Raw genomic sequence first — 20,636 nt, 5'->3', positions numbered from 1 at the left:
CAGAAGAGTTATGGAGATTTTTAAAATGAGTCAATGATATTTCACTTCAAGGATCTAGTCAAAACAGCACCTCAATTCAGCTTAAATTTTTTAAGCTGAAAATTGTCTTATACTGGCAATTTTGTTAGATTTGTTATGAAGAATGATGCAAAAAAATATAAACTAGTGACAGAAAAACATGGCATAAGTTCTTCTTTCTGAGATATGAATCCAGCCTGAATTTAGTTAGAGAAACAGCAAAACCAACAAACTTCAGAAAAGCACACACATGACTGGTAGTTCCTATAAAAGCTTCTACTTTCCTGACAAACTGGTCCCAAGCCCCTCTAGAGCAGTAATTCCAGCTAGGTCATAGCATATCTGAATATACAATTTTATCAGTTTTGACAGCCCTTGAACTGATACAGCTTGACCTTTATACTCTTTGCCAAAAGCCACTAACAACCTTATGAACTTTCTTAAGTATTTAGTCTCGTCAAGATATTAGCTGACAACCCTTTTAACATCGAACATATGCAATGAGCTTTTTCAAGATGTTAATGCACAAGGAAAACAAATGTAGATGAAAATTCCAAAGCACTTTTGTCAAGATTTTAGAGAGGCCATAGCAACATTTTTTTCCCTGACAAAAAGATATAAAAAGGTTTTCCTATTCAAGCATGCTGTTCTGGATTTACCTGATTGAAGCTATTGTTAATATTATGCTCTTGTTAACTTGCTAAATTGTTTCTGCTGTTAAATATTATTATAAATAAAATTTTGCCAGTGGACAGAGAAAAAACCAGGGGAAGACTGTCAGACATACAGAGAATGCTTAAGTTTCCAACATATGATCAGTTTCCAAAGATCCAGGAATGCTTACTCCAAGAATTTTTATCTTTTAGATATGTACGTTTCAGCAAGAAGAACTGTTGCTTTGTTATGTATGTTAAACTGTTAGGCTGATCCCCTAAATTACTGCTTTTGCAAAAACGGGGAAGAAACTTTATTTAACACTGACTCATGGTAAAGTCAATTTTGTTGCAGTCTATTTATACCTTGTTCCTAGCAAAACCCACAGTATTTTCTCCTTCCCTTCTTCACCTTCTGCAATATTCTGAAATAGTAAGTACACTCTATGTATTGTCACTGCTTCTGTATGGAGAAGACATTTTAATCTAGAAGTGCGTAAGACTAAGCAAGTTCTGATCATTATTCCTAAAACAATCACTAATTACTATTTTTAGAGGTCACTGAATATCTTTTGGAAAGGAACAAATGCAGGGAAAACATAATATAAAAATCCCCATCAGAAGACAATTGTCCTCAATATGCAGTTTTGGAAATGTGATGTGAGCCTGCTCCAGCACAGAACCTATACATTTCCACTGAACAAGATTAGAGAAACACAATAAAATAACACATAAATAAACATTCTTGTTCAAAGTCTATAGTTGAGCTGTGTTCAATTATCAATGAAACTACTATTAGGCAAATAATACCAAATAAAATGATGGCATAGAAAGTGATGGAAACAGAAGCACACAAATGCCAGAGCAGGATCAGTCTGACATTCCCTTGGCTTCTGTACTGCCAGCACAGGTGAACCTTAGCTCATCGCCTACCTTAAAACTCCAGACCAAGTAAATCAAGTGGAAGCGAGTGTTGCAAGCCATGACAGTGAACTAAAGGAGTTCAGGGTTGCATTGTAAGGGACTGCAGCCTTGTTCAGCCCAAATTCTACCTAAAAACCTTGTATTTCCTATCCCCACTGTGCCTCTGAGGACCTAGAAACAAGGAATAGGGGACACTGCACAAAGGCATTATGTAGACTGTCAGTGTTTGAATTAATCCACAGCATTCACTGGTGGTTTACAGGAAAAGTCTATACATGGAAAAACACTGCACCCACTTCTACTACAAACAGCAGTTTTCCAGTGGAAAAGTTTCCTTTTGAACCCTTTTAACATCCCTGATTGTAAGCCTGGAAAATGGAAAATTAGGACTTTATAAAGCTCTAAAGAATTTTGTTCTTGACTTTACATGGAGATGCAAACTTAAAATGATTTGCCTGTAGTGTTGTGGGGCTCCTTTAGTTTGCTTTGGTTTTTTTCTCATTGGTTCATTTTAAAACTTTGTAAAAATGCTGCAGTTTAATAATGGTCACTTTTTTGTGTTAGATCTTAATTCCTAAGCTTCACCTTAATTTAAAGTCTCAGGTAAACAAAGATGCACTTCTTGATTTGGGCTCTCCAGAACACCTCCCACTGTGCAGACAATGCAAAATCCTCCACCTTCAGAGATCTAATTAGCTGCTGCAGAACAAGCATCAGTTCAGGGATTCTTAAGTTACTGTTGCAAACTTCCTGAGGCAAACCAAGTATGGTATATACAAAACTGAACGTGGAAAAGAAGACCAAAGCAACAGAAAAGAAAAACAGAAACAAAAGCCCACAAACATAGTAACGAATGAGAGTTACAAACAAAGCTACTGAGAATTCAGTGAAAGTCCTTCAGAGGGTTTTTTGGATGGGAAGTAAGCTTTCTGTTGCTCTGTTTGTGTGCGTGTGGACTTTCTAATTGTCAATTTCTTTAATAAAAATAATCTGCCTTAATATAAGATTACTTCATTAAGTATATATTATTTTGTAGGAATTTGGCTGCCAATTTATCATTGAGTTTTTTAAAAAGCGCACTAAGAAGAAAACTGAATAAAATTACCAAAAACCTTTTAGAACATTATTAATAACATCATGTCATAAAAAATTTTAAGACCATAAATAACTGTGTTCAGGTTTTTTATATCCTATGTATAGCTGAAGAATGTCAAAACAGGAAGCTGTTAAAATATAAAATACATGCTCATATTTGCATTCTGTTTTAGCTACAAGCATCAGTATTTTCAGTCAAGATCTGCCACTTCAGTGAAATGTACCAGAAAGAAGAGTCAGACAAGCTGCTTACTGTAACAAACAACTAAAAATAACATTTACCAGTTTACTTGTAATCTATGCCCTAGTTACACAAAATGGTGGAAGAATGACTGATGAGTTTTATATTTGAAGACCATTCAAGATCTTACTTAAAATTTAAATTGTGGTTACCTTAAGGAGACACTGTACTTGGGATAAAAGATGCTTCTATACTGAACCCAGGTCCCAGTTTCCTCTTCTGTACTCTGGTCTTCTATTGAAAAGAGATTGAATGATGCAAACCTTCTGACAGATATTTGTTGGAGATGCACATCTTTCAAGTGCTTTTTCCTCAGAACCTTTGAAATGAAGAATAAATTAAATATTAACAATAAAAAAATAAAATAACAAACTCTTTTTGAGTGAAGAGGGAAACCATAATGGATATGCTATCAGCTAGTAGTTATGAATAACAAAGTAAGTCAAGCCTGAACAAAATACAGTGGTATTATTGGTAGAGTCAAGAGATTGAGTTATGAATTATGTATTCAGTAGCTAAAGCAAATGTACTGTATTCAGAAGTTCACAAAGTTGATTTTTCAACTCAAGCTAAAGCAAACCCATGCAAAAATTAGAGGGCCAAACTGGGTTCTTCCCATCCTCTCATTTTACCAAGTTTCACAGCCCAAGCAGTGCTCTCCCCAAGCAATTTCTCTGCCACTCACTGTCCCTATAGAGGGGGGAAAAAGGTCAACAACAAAGGTATCTTTTTTAGAATTAAAATGACAAACCCAGAACGTGATCATCAGGTGCCAGTGCTGTGTGTTCCCCTGACAAGATTCCTTCCTAGCCTAGAAATCTTCTGCTGCACACTTGCAGAGATGCTGCCAAAGTTGCCTAAGCTGAGAAAACTGCTTCCTATCCCAGGCCCCAGACTTTCAGACACCACAACTGTATATTCCCCAACCAGGCCCCCACAAGGGGACTGACATATGAGCCAGACTTCAGGTGAGCCCCAAAACACTCTGAGAGCACCAAGTCCAGTGCTAAGAGACTGAAGAATTCAAGGCAGAGACAGAATGTCATCTGCATTTCTTAAATGATTAAAACACTTGTTCAGGAAAGTGAAAACGTGGGCTCTCTGTCCTGCCTAGTCTGCTGCACTCAGCCATCTTCAGGGAGTGAGGTATCAACCCCTCTGTGTAGGAGAACCCAGCACTCAGCTGCTTGAGCTCTGCCATTGCTCAGAAGACAGCCAGCATTTCCCTGCCAGACAAAAAGATTTATTTCTAAGGGCAGTGATGTGGAAGGAAAGGTGTCCTAGATTTAACTTCTTTCTCCTAACATTGGAGAGAATACATAAATAATTGCCATTGCATTTTTAAAATTAAGGTGCATATGCAGTCCCCATTGATGGATTAAAAACAAAACAAAACAAAAACAACAGAGCAGAAAATAACCTCATGCCTATAAATTGATAGGGGTGCAAGGAAGAGCTCCATTGAGTAGGACAGCAGTGCAATTTACAAGTTTTTGTCACCTAGAGATAAGTCAAATGAGAAACAGCTCTCCAGAATTATTAAAAAAAAAAAAAAAAAAAAAAAAAAAAAGAGTCAGTGATTTTTTTTACAGTTTGGGGCCATGACCAAACTGTCATTATTATTATTTTGCAGGATGTTTGGAAGTACTACATATGTGAGCAGAACAATTGTATTTGCTACACTTTTGGTACTTAACAGCAGGTCTGAGACATCAGGCTTACTGCTTTTGGAGCTATTTTCATTGGCAGGTCTCATCATATGAAAAGCACAGGCATTTTCCATGAAGTATTAAAAGTGCCTGGGTGCTGTCCACACTACTTTGTAAAACGTGAGAAAAATACACACATGAAGGAAAATGCAAAAATATTAAAGCAGAGAACAAAATTAAAAGACCAGCAAAATTAAGACCTTCATGTAATAGCTGTGTGCCTAAAAACAAAATAGACTATCTTGTCATCTAAAGAAAACCAGCAAGACCCAATATGCAGAAAAGTGTGTTGTCTGGGGACTTCTTTAAAGCAATAGCAAGCCATTACTAACAGGAAAAAAAAAATACAGTGGCAACAACACTTTCCTAATTTCAGTTTTTGTTGTACAGAGACATCTTATAGCCACTCTGTAAAATTAATTCTCTGGGTTAGCAGAAAATCTCATGAGCATTTGAATACTCAAAAGAACATTTCTCCCACAGCCTCAAACAAAAATCAAGTGGTCTAATATCTGAAAATTACAACAGCAGGTCAAATATTTTAAAACCCTACTTATAACTGAGAAAATAGCACTGATGGAAAATATGTTTCATCATTTATATCTAACTCTGTGTTTTTTACATATGGATCAAAGGGGAGTTTTTCAAGTCTATTCCTAAAAGGACCACAGTTGTGTTAAATAGGGTACAAAGATAAATTGCTGCTATAGAATAACCCACTGATAAAAACAAAAGGTGACAAACCTATCTTAACTCATCACCAAAAATGTTCTACAAAGATTCTGGCAAAATATTACCACAGATCTCAATTTCAATCCCCTTGGTATTTAATCACAGTATTAGTACCATGTTTAGGACTTCCTATAAAACCTAAAACTGGTTGATATCTCTTAAAAAAAAACCTCACCAAAAAAGAATCTCCCACAAACAACATGGAGAAAGGCAGCCACCTGAAATTCTCTGTACTTGTATATCCTTGTGTTAGGCCTAGTTGCACTAAAAGCCAAATTCAGTAACAGCTTATGGTCTACAGACCTCTGCCAGTTCTCTGGCAGTGACTGCAACATGGTATTTTGTACATGCAAGAAAGTTTCTACACAATCAGCTACAACATAATCTGTAACTGCACTCTAAATATCATCCATAGGACTATAGTATTTATTTTTATAAATAATTTATTTACCAAATTATTTTATCCAATTGTAAATAATTTACAAACTCAAGACTAACAAAAACATGGAGAAGAGATCTGAAGCACAGGCACCCTTCACAGAGAGAAGAGCAGGAAGAGATGAAAATTAGTTTTAGAAACGCTTCTCTTCAGGAAAAAAAATGTCACTGACCTGTCCTCACTTTAGCTTTTATTTTTCAATTCTGGAAGTTAAAGTACATTAGCAGGTGACAACATACTCCCAGGCACGTGGTATGGCTCTTGGGGATGGCCCTGTGCAGGACCAGGAAACCAACTTGATGATCCTTGTGCCTCCTTTCCTGCTCAGCATAATGTGTGATTCTGAGGCTTGTGTGAGAAGAGCAAGAGGAAGGTAACAGGCAGGATAAACAAAAAAAAGCTTACAGATTTCATGAAACTTTCTCTAGGGAGCAAATGTACGTATAGGGAGGAACCTAAAGCATGCCTATTGCTCTAACTTCCCTGCTGAAAACTACTGACTGGATAATGCCTTCAGCCACAGAGACTGGCAGAGCTCAAAACACAGGCTTAGAGAACTTATCCAGTCATTTACAAATGCACAGTAATGGGTAACTTCCCTCAGCATTTTTTTAAATGCAAAAAAAAAAAATACTTTTCTTGATTCTGACAGACTAAGTTTAAAAATATTGTCAAACTTCAAACTCAGTACATACATAAACCATTTCATTGATAAAGAGCACACAAGTAATTATGCAAACCCCTGGTTCTTTATGCTAGCTTCATAGGATACCTCATAAAAGGGCTTTTTTTTCTTAATTAAATCAGCGAGCATGCACTCAAGCATCCTTACCATAGTAAATCAATTTGTGTGTGCATTGAATGAAAGCAAATTCAAGATATAAACACACCACAGAACTGATTTCATGTAAGGCATTATTATAAGCAGTATGAAAAGTGCTTTTAAAAGCACTGTAAGAAACACTTTGACAGTGCTCCTTTAAAAATGGATTTAAAGGGAGGTTGATACCTTCTTCCAATCCATAGATAGATCTGAGCACCACTGCAGCAAAGAGCACAGAACTGATTTTTACTTCAGATGTACCAGTAAGATTAAATTGATCCTTGCTCATTGTACCATATAAAAATCAACAGAAAAGCTAAAGAATATGGAAAAACCAAGAGAATCTGCAGAGGTAAAGGTCACAGATACATGTAGTTTGAGAAAAAAAGAGAAGCCTTCTCCCCAAATACCTACATGCACTCTTCCACAACCCCACTCTATTGTTAAGAGACAGGAATATGCCAAAGGCAGTATATGTTGAGAAGAAACAACAGCTAGTACAGCCACAGAGTGCAGGTTACATAGGCTGCTAGAACAGACACCTACAAAGACAAACCTGATATTCCTACCAGCAACTTGGACATTTCCTGCTTTGGAATAAAATAAAACAGAAGTTGGTCCTGTTGAACAGGACTGGCAAATTTTGAAACCAAAAGCACACACAAAGTGCAATATTGATGTCCCCAGGCCTCCCACCGTGACCCAGCTGCAGGTAGGTGCCCCTTCCAATCCGGCTGCCACCACTGACCCAGTGCCACCCCTCTGCCCTTTCAGGGACAGCTGTCCACAGGCAGCTCCAGATGTCCTCTGCACAGAAACAAACACTCAAGTGAGAGCTGTAAATTTCACATCCCATAACAAACAGCCAATGAAACAGACTAGAATTTTTAAGCCTTTATGCCTACACTCGTCTGAAGAGGAATCCTTTCCAACCTTGCACTGCTCTGAAAGGGTCTAAAACAGTGTGGAGGGCTGCAGCTGAGGAGCTGCTGTTTACCACAGCACAGGTGTCACCACTTGCTCCTTCTTCCTCCTCACCTTCCTCCAGGCACAGCCCCTCAGCAAAATGCAGTTTTCACTGCCAGGTGAGCGGGGTCTCGCCCCAGCTCCCCACCTAAAGGCAGACTGGGGGGGTAGGGAGCAAAGAGTAAGAATGAGGTGGCAGCCACGACAACCAGCCCCAGCGGCATTGATGGAAGGTGTAAAACCATGGCCTGAAAATCCCAAGGTGCCCTCAGGCAGTGGGGGTGCCAGTGGGATGCTGATCCTCCTCCCTTAACACAGGCCATGGACAGTTTTGGGGATCTACTGGGGGCACACTTTGGAATCATAAAATCACAGAACAAGCTGAGGTGGAAGGGACCCATCAGGACCATCGAGTCCAACTCCTGGCCCTGCACAGGACACTGCAAGAGTCACACAGTGTGCCTCAGAGCATGGTCCAAACTCTATCAGGCTTCAACTCTTGTCAGGCTTGCCTGACACCACTTGCCTGGGGAGCCTGTTCCAGTCCCCAGCCGTCCTCTGGGTGAAAAACCTTTTTCTAACATCCCACCTAAACCTCCCCTGCACAAGTTCAGGCCATTCCCTTAAGTTCTGTCACCGGGTCCGAGAGTGAAGTGATCAGTGCCTGCCCCTCCGCTTCCCCTTTCTTTAGAGAGGGTCGGGTGCATATATATATATATATATATATATATATATATATATATATATATATATATATATATACATATATATATATATATATATATATATATGTACATATTTCTATTATCATATTTCCCAGGGAGAGTGCTGCTAGCCCCTTTACATGACCCCCCCTACATGTGCCCGGGACCCGCCGCACCGCCGCCGGGGCACGGCCCGGCCCGAGGGAGCACGGAGAGCCCCCGCGCTCGCTGCCCTCACGCTGCGCCGCCGCCCGCCCGCCGCGCCATGCCGCCCCCCGCCCGCGGGCTCCCCCTACCTGTCCGAGCAGCCGCCAGCGGGCTCGGGCCGCCGCCGCGCCGCTCGCCCCGCACCTGCCCGCGGCGGGGCGGCGCGGGGAGCCGGCAGCCTCGGCCATGCGGCGGCGGGAGCTCTGGGAGCTGGCGCGGCGGGAGAGAGGGAGGGAGGGAGCGCTGTCTTGGGCCGCGGGGCCGCGCCGCTGAGCATCCAGCGGCTGCGGGACCGGCCGGGCTAGGGATGGAGCGGGAGGAGGGGCGCGGCCATCTTTGCTAAGGGCAGCGCCGAGCGACTCTCGGCGGCCGAGAGGAAGCGCGATGCTCTTCAGGCCCGGCACGGCGTGGGTGCGCCTCAAGACAAGTCGCCCGTAGCCACCGTGCCCGGGGACGGGACTGGGTGTGGCACGGCGGCCACCTGGGAGCCCCAGGGAGCGTACCCGCCCCGCCGTGGCTCCGCGTCCCGGCGCTGACATCAGCGGCGCTCGGTCGCCGCGGCTGCTGAAGCTCCCAGCCGCCATCTTAGTGACGGGCAGCGCCCCCGGGAGCGCTGCCGCCCGCCCGGCCGGTGTCTGATCCCGGGCAGCCCCGGCCCAGCGGGAGCGGCGGGAGCGACGGCAGCGCCACGGCGAGTCCTTGCGCGGGCCGCGGGCGGACGGGCAGCGCCGGCGGGGAGCGGGGCCGTGCCGGGTCCGGCCGGACGCGTGGGGCCCGTCCCCTGCAGTGCTCCTGCGAACGGGGCTCAGCTGCTGCTGCCCAGGGAGCCTCGGGAGAGAGCGTGGGTTGGTGTTACATGATGGGGAACTGAGGGGGGACGACTTCTCCAAACTTTTCCAGTGTTCTGTCCTTCAGCGTTTGGACGTGCGCGGTTGCAGCTCCCCTTCTCCTCATAGTTTCATTGGAATTAAACTTTGGGCCGCCCGGAATGTTCAGGTTAAAGTGGGTGCCAGTTGTTAACAAACAGACTAAGTCTTAATTATTTTCTTCTCATTTGATTTACCTAGTGAATCGATCACATTTCTTTGGAAGAGGAAGTTTACGCTGTGTCTATTTCCTCTGTATGTATGTATATTTACATCTGCTGTTTACTTTATGGATATTTCACACGCACAGTGTAAATGATCGGCAGTTCGGGATTTTCAGAAATTTCACGAATGTTTCAGAATTTTTCACGAAATGAAGGCTAGAATGTGCTGCACTGCGCTGCGGAATCTTCTCCAAGGGCTGAGCTTCAGTGCCAAGTACTACTCCAAGCATAACCCTCCTCAAACAGTGTGTCCTTTCAGTAAAATTGGACCAAAAAAGTGCTGCATCCTGGGCTGTTCAAAAAGCACATGCACTCACAGGACTGCACCACCTGGAAGCATCCTGCCATGCAGATTCTTTTCCTGCAAGGTATGCTGTTAAATACAGACGTAATACCATCAACTACCTTGGCACATCTATAAGGGATGCAAGTCATACTTTTCACACGTTGAAGAAATATATATTTCCCAGAGGATTTTAAGCAGAGGAATAACGTTCAGGATATCAGTTATGTTTAAGGACATGTACCATTGTTCAGCTTTCCTATGCTGTTTTGACATAAAGACTCAGGTAAAGTGTCAGGAGAAAACTTCAGGGAGAGATCAGCTAGTGTAGAGGCAAAGTGTCCAAACTGATTATACCAGACTGTGAGCTGTCTCAAAAAACACTTGACTTTTCTGTGTTGACCAGTAAGGCCATGGTTTCCATCATATTAAAATACAACATGATGCTCACATGTTCTAAACTATATTTTAAAAGGTACTTGCATCAATTTCTGTAAATAAATATTGTGTAATTAGATGGCAGTAACTCTCATGCACAGAGTCAGAAAACAGTCTGAAATAATTTTAGGTCTTCTGTCTCAGTGTCTCTAATACAGATTTTGCTAGAGGTATTATAAAAGTTTACTGCAGTATAACAGCCTAGAAACTTATTTATATGCATAAGTATTGTTTAAAAAGATGCTTGATTTGGTTTATTTGATCCTTAAACATGTTTTCAGATGGGTGCATGGTTGTCCTAAAATTGTTTCAAAATGACAGTGTTTCTTTAGAGGTGACACAAAGGTGGTCTTGTTGTAACTCTTTTATTTGTCACCCTGAAGTAAAGAGTTCCTAAATCTGTGTTGCAAATGTAAGCGAATGTTTCAAGGAGAACACAGGAGGTCTGGAGGGATGAGAATGTGTGTTCAGTTTACTCAGTGGAACTCCACTTACACAATTGTTACAAATGCTGCTCTGTGTCACTGGTCCCAGGATGCAAACATGGTTTTCACCTGAAAGGAGGCTGTGCCTGTTTGCTTTGGAGCAAGTGTTTGCACACCAATTGTCACTGAGATCCTCTGCTATCCTGAAAAATCTTTCAAGATTGCTGGATTTTCCCCAGGCAGGGAGGTGTACTGTACCTCTTAATACATCCCTACACTGTGACCACCAGCTGTGTATAATATTTCCAAATGAATACAATGAGTATTGCTGAAAACAAAAGGAGGGCAATCATCAAAAGATTCAAAGTGTGGAACTTGTCAAAATAAGTTGTGGATGCTAAAATTTTACATAGGTGTAAGGGAAGACATATATGAGATATAGATATGTCATATATGAGAGAGACTTTTTGAATATCCAGAAACCATATTCAGGTTAGGAAATTCCTGAGCTAAAATTGCTTAAGGCTGGGGAAAATCATGTGTCTTGTCCCATTATTATGCTTTCCTAAGTATCCATTTATGGCCACTGTGAGGTTTTATTTGATTGCATTGTTTTTGGGGCATGGTGTTGTCTTACAACAGTTTTTCCGGTGACTGGGGGTGAGGTGGTTCACCTTTGGTATCCAGCATTTTGTTTCTCCTGACCAATCACTCACTTGCTCTAGAGCTTCTCTAAGAGCCTTCACAATTTCTTTGCCTTGTGCCAGGTGACAGGGAGGACTGGTCTGAACCAGTGACAGACACTCTCAGCCCTCAGCAATGATGTGCTTTATGTTCATAGGGAGTTTGGTTACTGGAGCAGATGGTTTCCCTTCAGAGTCTACTTGGAACATTCACATTTGGTTCTTACGTGTGTCTGAAGACAAACTAGGAACAAACCAACATTCCATATTGGAAAATGGGGACAGGATATGAAGCACTGGCTGCTTTTTAAGCTTAGACACATTCAAATCATCCCTTGAATGCTATAAAATGCTACTTTGTATGATCTGTGCAGTATTAGGTAGTGTAATATAAGTTGTGAAGCTTACTACTTGATCAAGTGAGATTTCACAGCATGCAAGAGGAAGTAGCATTGTTCTAGCAGTTTTAACATGCTTTTAACATTTTTACAATAGAGGACAGCTTTGTTGGCAGTGAGGTAGCAGTAATCTCACATTTCATGGAAAACCAGATCCTTAAACTTATTCCTGTTAAAATTGTTGTGGAACCCATATCAGTTCACTTCATTCTGCACCTTATGAACATTTATATTAACACTTCTGAGGAGGTGGAGCAAAACCTGAATGAGCTGCTGGGACCCTGAGGTACAGGGACAGAGGTGTGGATGCTGTTGTCTAGGAAAGGAAACGAGAAGTTACACTCTAAAGACAGGACATTATGAAAGAAAGCTGTGAAGAAGGAAAAATAATAGAATTCCATAAAAACTAAATCCTAGTTCTAGAACAGGAACAAACATATTTACTTATAATCAACTAAGAGCATATATTAATAGTATCCTAAATTTTGAAGAGAAGACCTCAATGTGTTAAGTAAAGCACATTTGACAGTGCCTCCGCAAAAGATCAGGAAGAGTTAAAATAAAACACATACCAACTACTGTTTGTTGTTTTTTGTTTTTTTTTTTTTTTACTGTCATATACTTTTGTAATAACACAAAGGTGGTTTTGGGCCTGTGGCTCAGGGGATATACCTCAATATATTCAGATTGGTGTGCAGAGTGCTGGCTTGTAGCCATTGTTGTCTTTCCTTACTTAGCAGGAAGGAACAAAAGTCCTTTCCAAAAGGAAGCAAAATACATCCAAAGTAACTTCAGACCTTTTGCCCAAGAGCCTTCTGAAATCAGAGCAAAAAAAATGGAATAACATTTCACCAATATACAAAGCTATGACAAAGAGGATCAAAGAAAAACTGGAAGAATTGCACAACATGTATACACTCAATTCAAGAAGCCCAAGGGTAAGTGGCACACAATGCAAACATTTCCCATCACTGACTACAATAAAAGACAGTGAAGCTGTTCCTGCTATAAAATGCTGGTTTACTCATTTTTTTTTACAGTAGAAATTTTGAATATTTTAATAACTGTGCATAGTAACAGTTTGTGTTTAGAACAGCTTATACTTGTTATGACAGTGAATTTATCTTAATTTCTCCATAGGCAAAAGCAAGTAAAGATAAAATAATCATCTGACTTTTGGATAAAGAATACACAACATTGTAAGTTATAAGAGCAGTTGCAGGTGATCTGAGCCTTCTGTGAAATTTAGACCAGGTAGAGGTAGCTTAAGTATCCTAACTGAAAAAACCTTTCTGATGTGTGCAATTCCTTCTTCAGTATGGAATATATGTTCTGTCATTTGTTACATTTGTTACACTTCTGCTGTACAGAAAAATTACTATATAGGGATTCAAAGGTAATAGTATGATGGACTTGAAATATTTTTCTTTATATTGAACAGATAAGGTTTGGAGAGAATGTGTACTTTGAAGAGAATGGCTGCATATTTATTGCAAAAGCAGATGATGGTAAGGGATTTCTCTTCCTAATATGGTAGGATTCTTTAAAAAGGTATACATGTATCACTTAGTGTTCTTTTCTTGCATTAATGTTTAACTTGTCTGTTTCTTAACTAAAAATACTTTTATACAATTCTGTACTAGAGTAATAATTTTAGAATCCTGAATCTGAAAAAGTGAGGTAAAGAGACTTAGAGAACAGTATATATTAATACTAAGGAAAGTTCCTGGAGAGGAAAGAGATAAGACATTTCTTTGCAGAGCCCTAACTTAACATTTTGAAGAAAGGAAAAGAACATCCATGCTTTTTTATTTCTGAGGGGGGGGGGTGAAAGAATTTTTAATTTTATTTATTAGAAACAACCATGCTTTAGCTATCTGAGCTTTAAAATTCAATATGTTTATTAGAAGCCAAGATCTACACTTTTGAATTATTTTTAGTAATAACTACAGGACTTTTTTCTTTGGAACTGTAATTTTTTGTTTATTTTTACAAATGCATTTGCAAATATCTTGCAAGACAGGTATTTGTTGCTGATAAATTCCAGTAGAATGTTTGTGAATATTGGAGACAGATTTGTTAAATACAGACATTAAAAATCACCATTCATTTTGACAGTGGTATAATTATAGGATTTTTTGTATCTCTTTTTCTTATGTAATAGGTGAAGGAAATGCTAAGATTTTATTCAGTGTTGAAGATCTTGGCTTTTCTGATGCCTTTATTCAACGGATCAGAATTTCACCAGATCAGAGATACATGGCCATCAGCTTAAAAAGTGAAAATTCTGAAGAGGCAACCTGCACTATTATGAAACTTGGTGATCTTCCTGTAGTGGAAAAAGTAATTCCAAGTGTATTTAGCTTTGGTAAGTCATTTATAAATATCCTGTGGATCACACAAGCTTTCAACACAACATTTTTCTTAGTTTAAAGATAATAATTTTTTTTTAATAAATGAAGGCAACATTTAATCCTTATAAATGTTGAATTTTTTTCTTATGGTTTCTTTAATGCTGCATTATTACAGGCACATACAGGCTGTCTGATATGGATGAAAGGGACTGCTTCCTGAATACAATTTGTCCTTCATTGCAAAAGCATTTATACACATTACAACAGTCATAATTTTTTCCATTGAATCCAATATGCTATATTCAAAATATAGTCATGTGACAGTTTGTCATATAAAGATGGTTTTGAGGGATGTTCTAGTTGGTAAACCCTTGCAGCTACAGCTGAAGTCACTGGTAGCTGTAGACAGTCAGCTTTGTTTGAAAAGTGTGGAAGTACTACCTACCAGTGAGTATTGGCTGGAATTTCAACTGGAATCCACAATGTGGATCACACCTCAGAGCCCAGTGAAGTCAGCCAGGCCTTGAATCAATTCTTTCAGAATAGATTACAGAGCTTTACATTGCTGTTAAAAGAAGCAGAGGTAAATGAAAGTGAATGGGAAAACATTCTTTTTTTTATAGTCTGTTAAAGAATATAGCGAAAAGAGTATAATAGTATGTACACAGTGTTCCACATCCTGTATTTTGGATTATATTGCTAGATGTCATCAGGTATATCTAGTGCAGTAAGCAATTTGCCTGGGCAGAGCAACAAACTAAAACTCTATGTAAAACTTCCCTGTTAAAAAAATGAGGAGTAGCAAGAATTTAGTGATGTGTTTCCACACTGAAGATTATAATACCTGTTGAAAAATAAACATGCAAAATCAAGATACTTGATTTGAACATCTATCTAGGTTGATCCAGAAGAATCAGAATAGTTAAGAGACCAACATCCTGTTGCCTAGATAGGTGTGACAGATAATAAAAGTACAAAAGATGACTAACAGAATGGTAAATTCTGTAAAAAGTAAAGGTAAGGCAAGGTGTGTGTAAAGCTAAGTCAGGTGTTAGTGAGGTACAGCAGTAGTGCAATGAAGCACAGAGATGCCTCAGTCATGAGCAAAAGAATTAGGTCTTAAAACCCCTTGCAAAGTTTATGGGCTTGTATTGAGTGATATAAAATAGCAAGGAGACAGACAAAAGCTCCTGAAAATTTACACCTTGATTTTTCTGTAGGCTAGGCTATAGAAAAGTCTAGATTTCCCTCCAAAGGCCTGTCTTCATAGTGGATCCTCAGCTACCTGTGCACTTTGGAGCCACATTGTGTTATTTGGTGTTATGAATTCCTCGGGGTTTGTACTGAAAATCAGTATTTATGCATAAGACACATACAGCAGCTTTTAAAAGCACATGTGTTAAACATCATTCTGTTGGCTGTAGGAGCAGCAGAGATGGCAGGAATGTGGCTGGATCAGTCAGAATAACTTCAGAATAACAAGGTTCCTGTATTTATGCCTTTCTATGTTGGTGAACACATACACAAGCATAGAAAACTGGAGAATTTTTATCTCAGCAGTACCCATGGGGCACATGCATCATCTCTTTTCTCTAAATGGCTTGTGTGCAGTCACATGCAGCAGTGCAGAGCTTATGATGTCTTTATTATCTTGCTGACTCTATGTAAACCTCTTTTTCTCTGCTGTTTTAAACAGCCACGTCTCCTATTTTCCTGTTACCTCCAGAACCCACACAGGGTCAACAGCTTCCTATTACTGGGCCCTGCAACATTGACCTCTGCTTTTTTTTTTGCTTTTTTTTTCAATGCATTATGAGATTCTTGTTCTGTGGTATTCAGAGAAAAGATTCATGGAAAAACCTTTTGGCTCTTACCTCAGTGCCCACAAGATGCAGAAGTGCTGTCCTCAGTTCCATGCCACCTGCAACCCACCTTTTTCAGCACTGGGTCCAGTGTCCATGGAAGTCCCATCTTCTCTCAGTAATATTGTCTTCTCTCTGAATTTGATATGCATTTGTCTTTTTTTCCAGAATGGGCTGCAAATGATGTTTTGTATTACACAGCTCAGAAGAACCTTAAATGCCAGAATGTATTCATGACCACTTTCACTTACCAGAAATGTACTAAGTTAGTTTATACAGAACAAGATGCAAGGTAATGCATACGTAAAATATAACAAGTCCTTTACATATTTTAGAGTATTTTATATGTAAAATATAGCTGGTTTGGAAAACAAAGTGTTCCATATTATATTTCAAATAGTAAAATTCATTTTTGTGTTCTGTGGTCAGTAGTGCCTTATGCAGCCTGAGAATGTTCTCCTTTTGATATGTGATCAACAGAGATTAAACTTTCCTCTCTTACCTCATGAGTTCAGCTGAGTTTATAAATGTCAAGGTCACTCTCAGGTCAGGGTGTCCTTTAATGAATGTGTGACAGTTTCATACAGGGTAAATCAGACCGTGGACTTCATTTTGTTTTCTCTGCTATTGATGTCTGATCTTTTAAAAAAAATACATAAGTTCAGGCTAATCCTTGCTCTGGGTAATGGATGAGCAAAATCATTACAACATTCCAAGAGACAGAACTATTGTTGACTGAATACCCTCTCAATAACCTTTCTTTAAGCAGTGGTTTAGGAAGACAAGAAGGCTCTTTGCTAAATTGAGCACAGAACTAGCTTTTCAACATTGTAGCACATGGTATATTTATACAGCATTGCATAAATATTTGTTATTATTCTTAATTCAAGTTACATATTCAGTAAAGAAATGCCTATTATACTTTCATCAGAAAAAAAAGAAAACAAAAAAATCTGCAACAGAGATGGAATAAATAAGATCTTTTTTTTCCAGCTGCATTTGATGCATCGTTTTGGAAAATCAAGTTGCACTGACCTGGCACTTCCCCACAGGGAAACTGTTGGCATAATTCTGAAGGTCACAGTCATTACAGTAGATCTACTAGAAACTTACTCTAAAGGTTCATGTGCTATTGCAGCTCATAGCTGAACTCCTTCATCGGAGATGGCAAGACATTCTTTTGTATTGCCATTGAGCACTTCTGTTCTGCATCTCACCAGCTCTTCTAGTTGCAATCAAATCTTTTTTTAGAAGCTGAAAATTTATTGACTTTTTTTTTTAAAGCTACAAAGAAAAAAATGTAATATCAAGGTCATAATCCTTGGGGAGAAGTGTAATATGCATTTCAGCTCAACCCTCTTAGAGGCAGGATCAGCAGAGCTGAACTCTTGGAATCTCTGCTGAATGCAGTGCCACATTCTTGCCAAATTCATGGATATTAGACAGGCAGGAGGCGGATTTTTCTTGCAGACTTTAGCTCTCCCAGTGTGTGCCTGTCCTAAAGATGTCAAGAGGGTGCAATTAGAAAAAAATAATAGTACCAAAAAATTTTAGATCCTCCACCTGCAAATAATTAAAGGCACTGAAAATACTATCTAAAGCATCCTTTTCTTCACCAGTCAAATACTCTGAATCCTAGAGAGATCATCATTGCAGTCATGTATCTGATCTGTGTGATGCAGATTATGGTACTCAACCTAACATTTTCTTGATGGAATCTGGATCTTCATGTTGGACAGTTTTGCTATTAGAGACATCCAGTCTTAAGGGTTCAAAATGGCAAAGAGACTGTTCTGATCCAAGATGTGACATTCCACTTAATTTGGATGACTCACAGAAATTTTAATCTGAATTTCAGCCTGAACTTCTCTACTATTAGCATCCAGGCACTGGTTATCAGTCTGCTTTCTGTTTCTAGATTTCAGACAGATTTAAATCCAGTATGCAGTTCCTAGTTTCTTAGTTCCAAATTTTCCAGTTTCCAGTTTTATCACTTCAACACTGTCCTTCTTGCCTCATATAAGCCTCTGTGCTTTTTTTCTTTTTAAGTAGTACTTTTTGTCTTATTTGCTTCATTTGACAGTCAGGTCAGTAGCACATAGATATTTTATCAATCTATTTTTTTAATAGCTCTTACTTTTGTTATTGCTTATTCCTTATTTTAACTATCATTATTTTAACTATCCATTACTACTTTTTTATTTTAAATAGGGTTACAAGCTGAATAAAAAGTTCTACGTTTTGCCTGAATTTTAAAGCCTGTATGCATAAACAAGCTTCCAGTTTAGCTCAATAATACAAAAACCTGGATTTAGTTGGGCAACAACTAAATTGCTTTCCTTGCAGATTTCAGGTTTCACACACAAGATTGAAGGGTTCTAAATACCAGGGTAAATGCAGCAGAAGTGGGTCTGGGAGCCAAGTAGTCTGAAATTTCTCCAGTCTGCTTACAGAAATGTTGTTTCTTACCTTGAAGATGGAAGCCCATGATTCTGAAACAACTGATGTATTTTAAAATACTGATAAAATTTAAGTTTTTATTTTCTTTTTTTTCAATGATTCCCTACAGATTCTTTGTAGACCTTTATTGCACAAAAGACAGGCGTTTTCTCACTATCAACAGCAACAGCAAGACAACCTCAGAAGTTTGGCTGGTTGACTGCAGACATCCCTTTGAGTCACCTGCTCTTGTACAAGCACGAACCACGGGGCTCATTTACCACATTGAGCACAGGAAGGACCAGTTGTACATTCTTACTACATATGGAGAACCTGCAGAATATAAGGCAATTTTGACTGATAATTACATTCATAGGATTAATTTAGATGCCTATTGTAGGTCATATAGAAATACTAAGGTTGGCTTTTAATTCTGTTCATCATAGCTTACTGAAATAAATTAAGAGAGAGAACTGCATGGATTAAAAAGACTGATAGTGCTGCATGGAGTCTCACCTGTAGGAGGCCAGTTTGATCCTAACTCCTTTGACAGCATCAAGAAGTTTCTATGCTTCAACAGTCTTTTCCCCTGTATCAAAAGTTGGTGATCTCACTTTGTGTAATCAAACCCACCTACAACTGTGCTGGCCACACTGAAAGCACTTACTGCATTACAGTCTTCTGTAGAGTAATCTTTGAGACTTTGTCTTCTCTAAATGTTACTGCATTGTTCTTCCATTTTGCCTAAGTAAAGGGAGTTTAAAAATCTCCAGTTTTAGACAGGCAAACACCCCAAATACAAATAAGTATTTTTTTGCAAGAAAAATGTATGAGATTGCCTATAAGTCTGTACCTCTCATTTGTAACTCTTAGTACATTTTAGTAATACAAGGGTGTTTGGTTTTGTTTTTTTTATAGTTGATGAAGGCACCAGTAGCTTCCAGTGGCAAGGAGAACTGGCAGTTAGTTTATGCACTGGAAAGGAAAACCAAGCTAGTAGACTTTGAGATGTTCAGTGATGACTGTATTATGTTCCTGAAGAACGCTGGTCATCTTTACTTAAATGTGATTTCTTTTGTTTCACACTCAGTTCAGTCGATAAAGGTATGTTTTAGCTTGGTTTAAGCAGCATAATATTTTTCCAGCTTCTTTTCCTTTTTTTTTTTGGCATAACATACTGAAAGCAAAGATAAATTCCAAAAGCAAAAAGCGGTTTAGAAACTATTAATACTGGCAATTTCATCATTATGACTAATTGTACTACCTGTGGCAGTTCTTCAGGATTTGATGTGATGGCTTATTGCAGCATTTAGAAAGTTAAAGAGCAGCTATCCTGTGAGCCACTTCTTTCTTCAACAGATTACAGTCAAGCTCTTGACAATACAGCTGATTTCTAATGTAAACAGGACTTAGTTCCCTAAATGCTCTACTTAGTTTTACTGAGCCTTTTTTTGCCTACACTCATTGGTGTAAGCAAGGCCCCTCCCACAGGAGAAAGAAATCGGAAACCATACTTGTTCAGAAAACAAGTATGGACACTGTCCCATAATAAATGGGAAGAGTTGATATTCAGTACAATTGGTGCAAAGGATTTGCTTCCATTCTCTAGTTATTAAATACCTGTGGATTAAAAACAAAGTGACTTAAGCCAAATCCAATTTCTGAAGATCAATCAGGTGAAATATTTAATTGATTTGTTTTCCTGAAAAATAACAGTCTGAACAACTCACAGGTTTATTGCAACAAGCTGCCAATGCTGCACTCTATAAAACTGCTACAGAAAAAGGTTTTTGACAAAGTACACCGTATGGTCTCCAAAATCTTCAATTTTTTAAAATGGCCATAGTTTATTTATTCAGAAAGGGCCTGTAGTTACTCAGGAGAACTTGGACTTCTGCTGCCTTTTCAGAAGCCTCTAGCAACCTAACCCAAGTAAGTAATGGTCTGGCAGAGGGTTTGGCTATGTCCCTGCTGCTCTCAAAGAATGAATCTTGATTTCTTTCATTCTTAGCAGAGTTAAAAACCTTAAATATAATAACAGTAAGTATCTGAGGGTGAATGTGCCAGGAAAAGGTTTTGTTCTTCACAATGGCTGGCACTAGGAACAAAGTTAAGAGGCAGGGGTTTTCAGTGGCTTAGCATTACTGAGCTAA

The 20,636-nt window shown here is 39.2% G+C and overlaps 2 protein-coding genes across 4 annotated transcripts in view; one reads left to right on the top strand and one right to left on the bottom strand.

Annotated features, from left to right (window-relative positions):
• The window catches only part of CAMKMT (calmodulin-lysine N-methyltransferase), a 213,243-nt gene extending 204,544 nt beyond the window's left edge, over window positions 1–8,699 (bottom strand). Inside the window, exons 1-2 of the mRNA XM_066547866.1 lie at window positions 8,601–8,699; window positions 3,084–3,250 (exon numbers count right to left, since the gene is read on the bottom strand). Coding sequence (XP_066403963.1) covers window positions 3,084–3,250; window positions 8,601–8,699 — 266 coding nt within the window. The remainder of the gene's footprint in view (window positions 1–3,083; window positions 3,251–8,600) is intronic.
• Window positions 8,700–9,291: 592 nt separating this feature from the next.
• The window catches only part of PREPL (prolyl endopeptidase like), a 21,138-nt gene continuing 9,793 nt past the window's right edge, over window positions 9,292–20,636 (top strand). For 2 of the 3 annotated variants that reach the window (XM_066546504.1, XM_066546505.1), the window contains exons 1-7: window positions 9,292–9,969; window positions 12,569–12,766; window positions 13,270–13,336; window positions 13,993–14,196; window positions 16,213–16,336; window positions 18,614–18,830; window positions 19,402–19,587. In XM_066546504.1, the coding sequence (XP_066402601.1) occupies window positions 9,751–9,969; window positions 12,569–12,766; window positions 13,270–13,336; window positions 13,993–14,196; window positions 16,213–16,336; window positions 18,614–18,830; window positions 19,402–19,587 (1,215 nt within the window). In that variant the 5' untranslated portion in view covers window positions 9,292–9,750. Of the gene's footprint in view, window positions 9,970–12,565; window positions 12,767–13,269; window positions 13,337–13,992; window positions 14,197–16,212; window positions 16,337–18,613; window positions 18,831–19,401; window positions 19,588–20,636 lie in introns of all 3 variants that reach the window. The other variant, XM_066546506.1, reaches the window with a different exon arrangement.

This window comes from Molothrus aeneus, chromosome 3 (assembly GCF_037042795.1).
Source record: "Molothrus aeneus isolate 106 chromosome 3, BPBGC_Maene_1.0, whole genome shotgun sequence".
NCBI lineage: Eukaryota > Metazoa > Chordata > Aves > Passeriformes > Icteridae > Molothrus > Molothrus aeneus.
The sequence above is the reverse complement of the archived record's forward strand: the minus strand, read 5'-3'. Positions and strand labels throughout refer to the sequence as shown.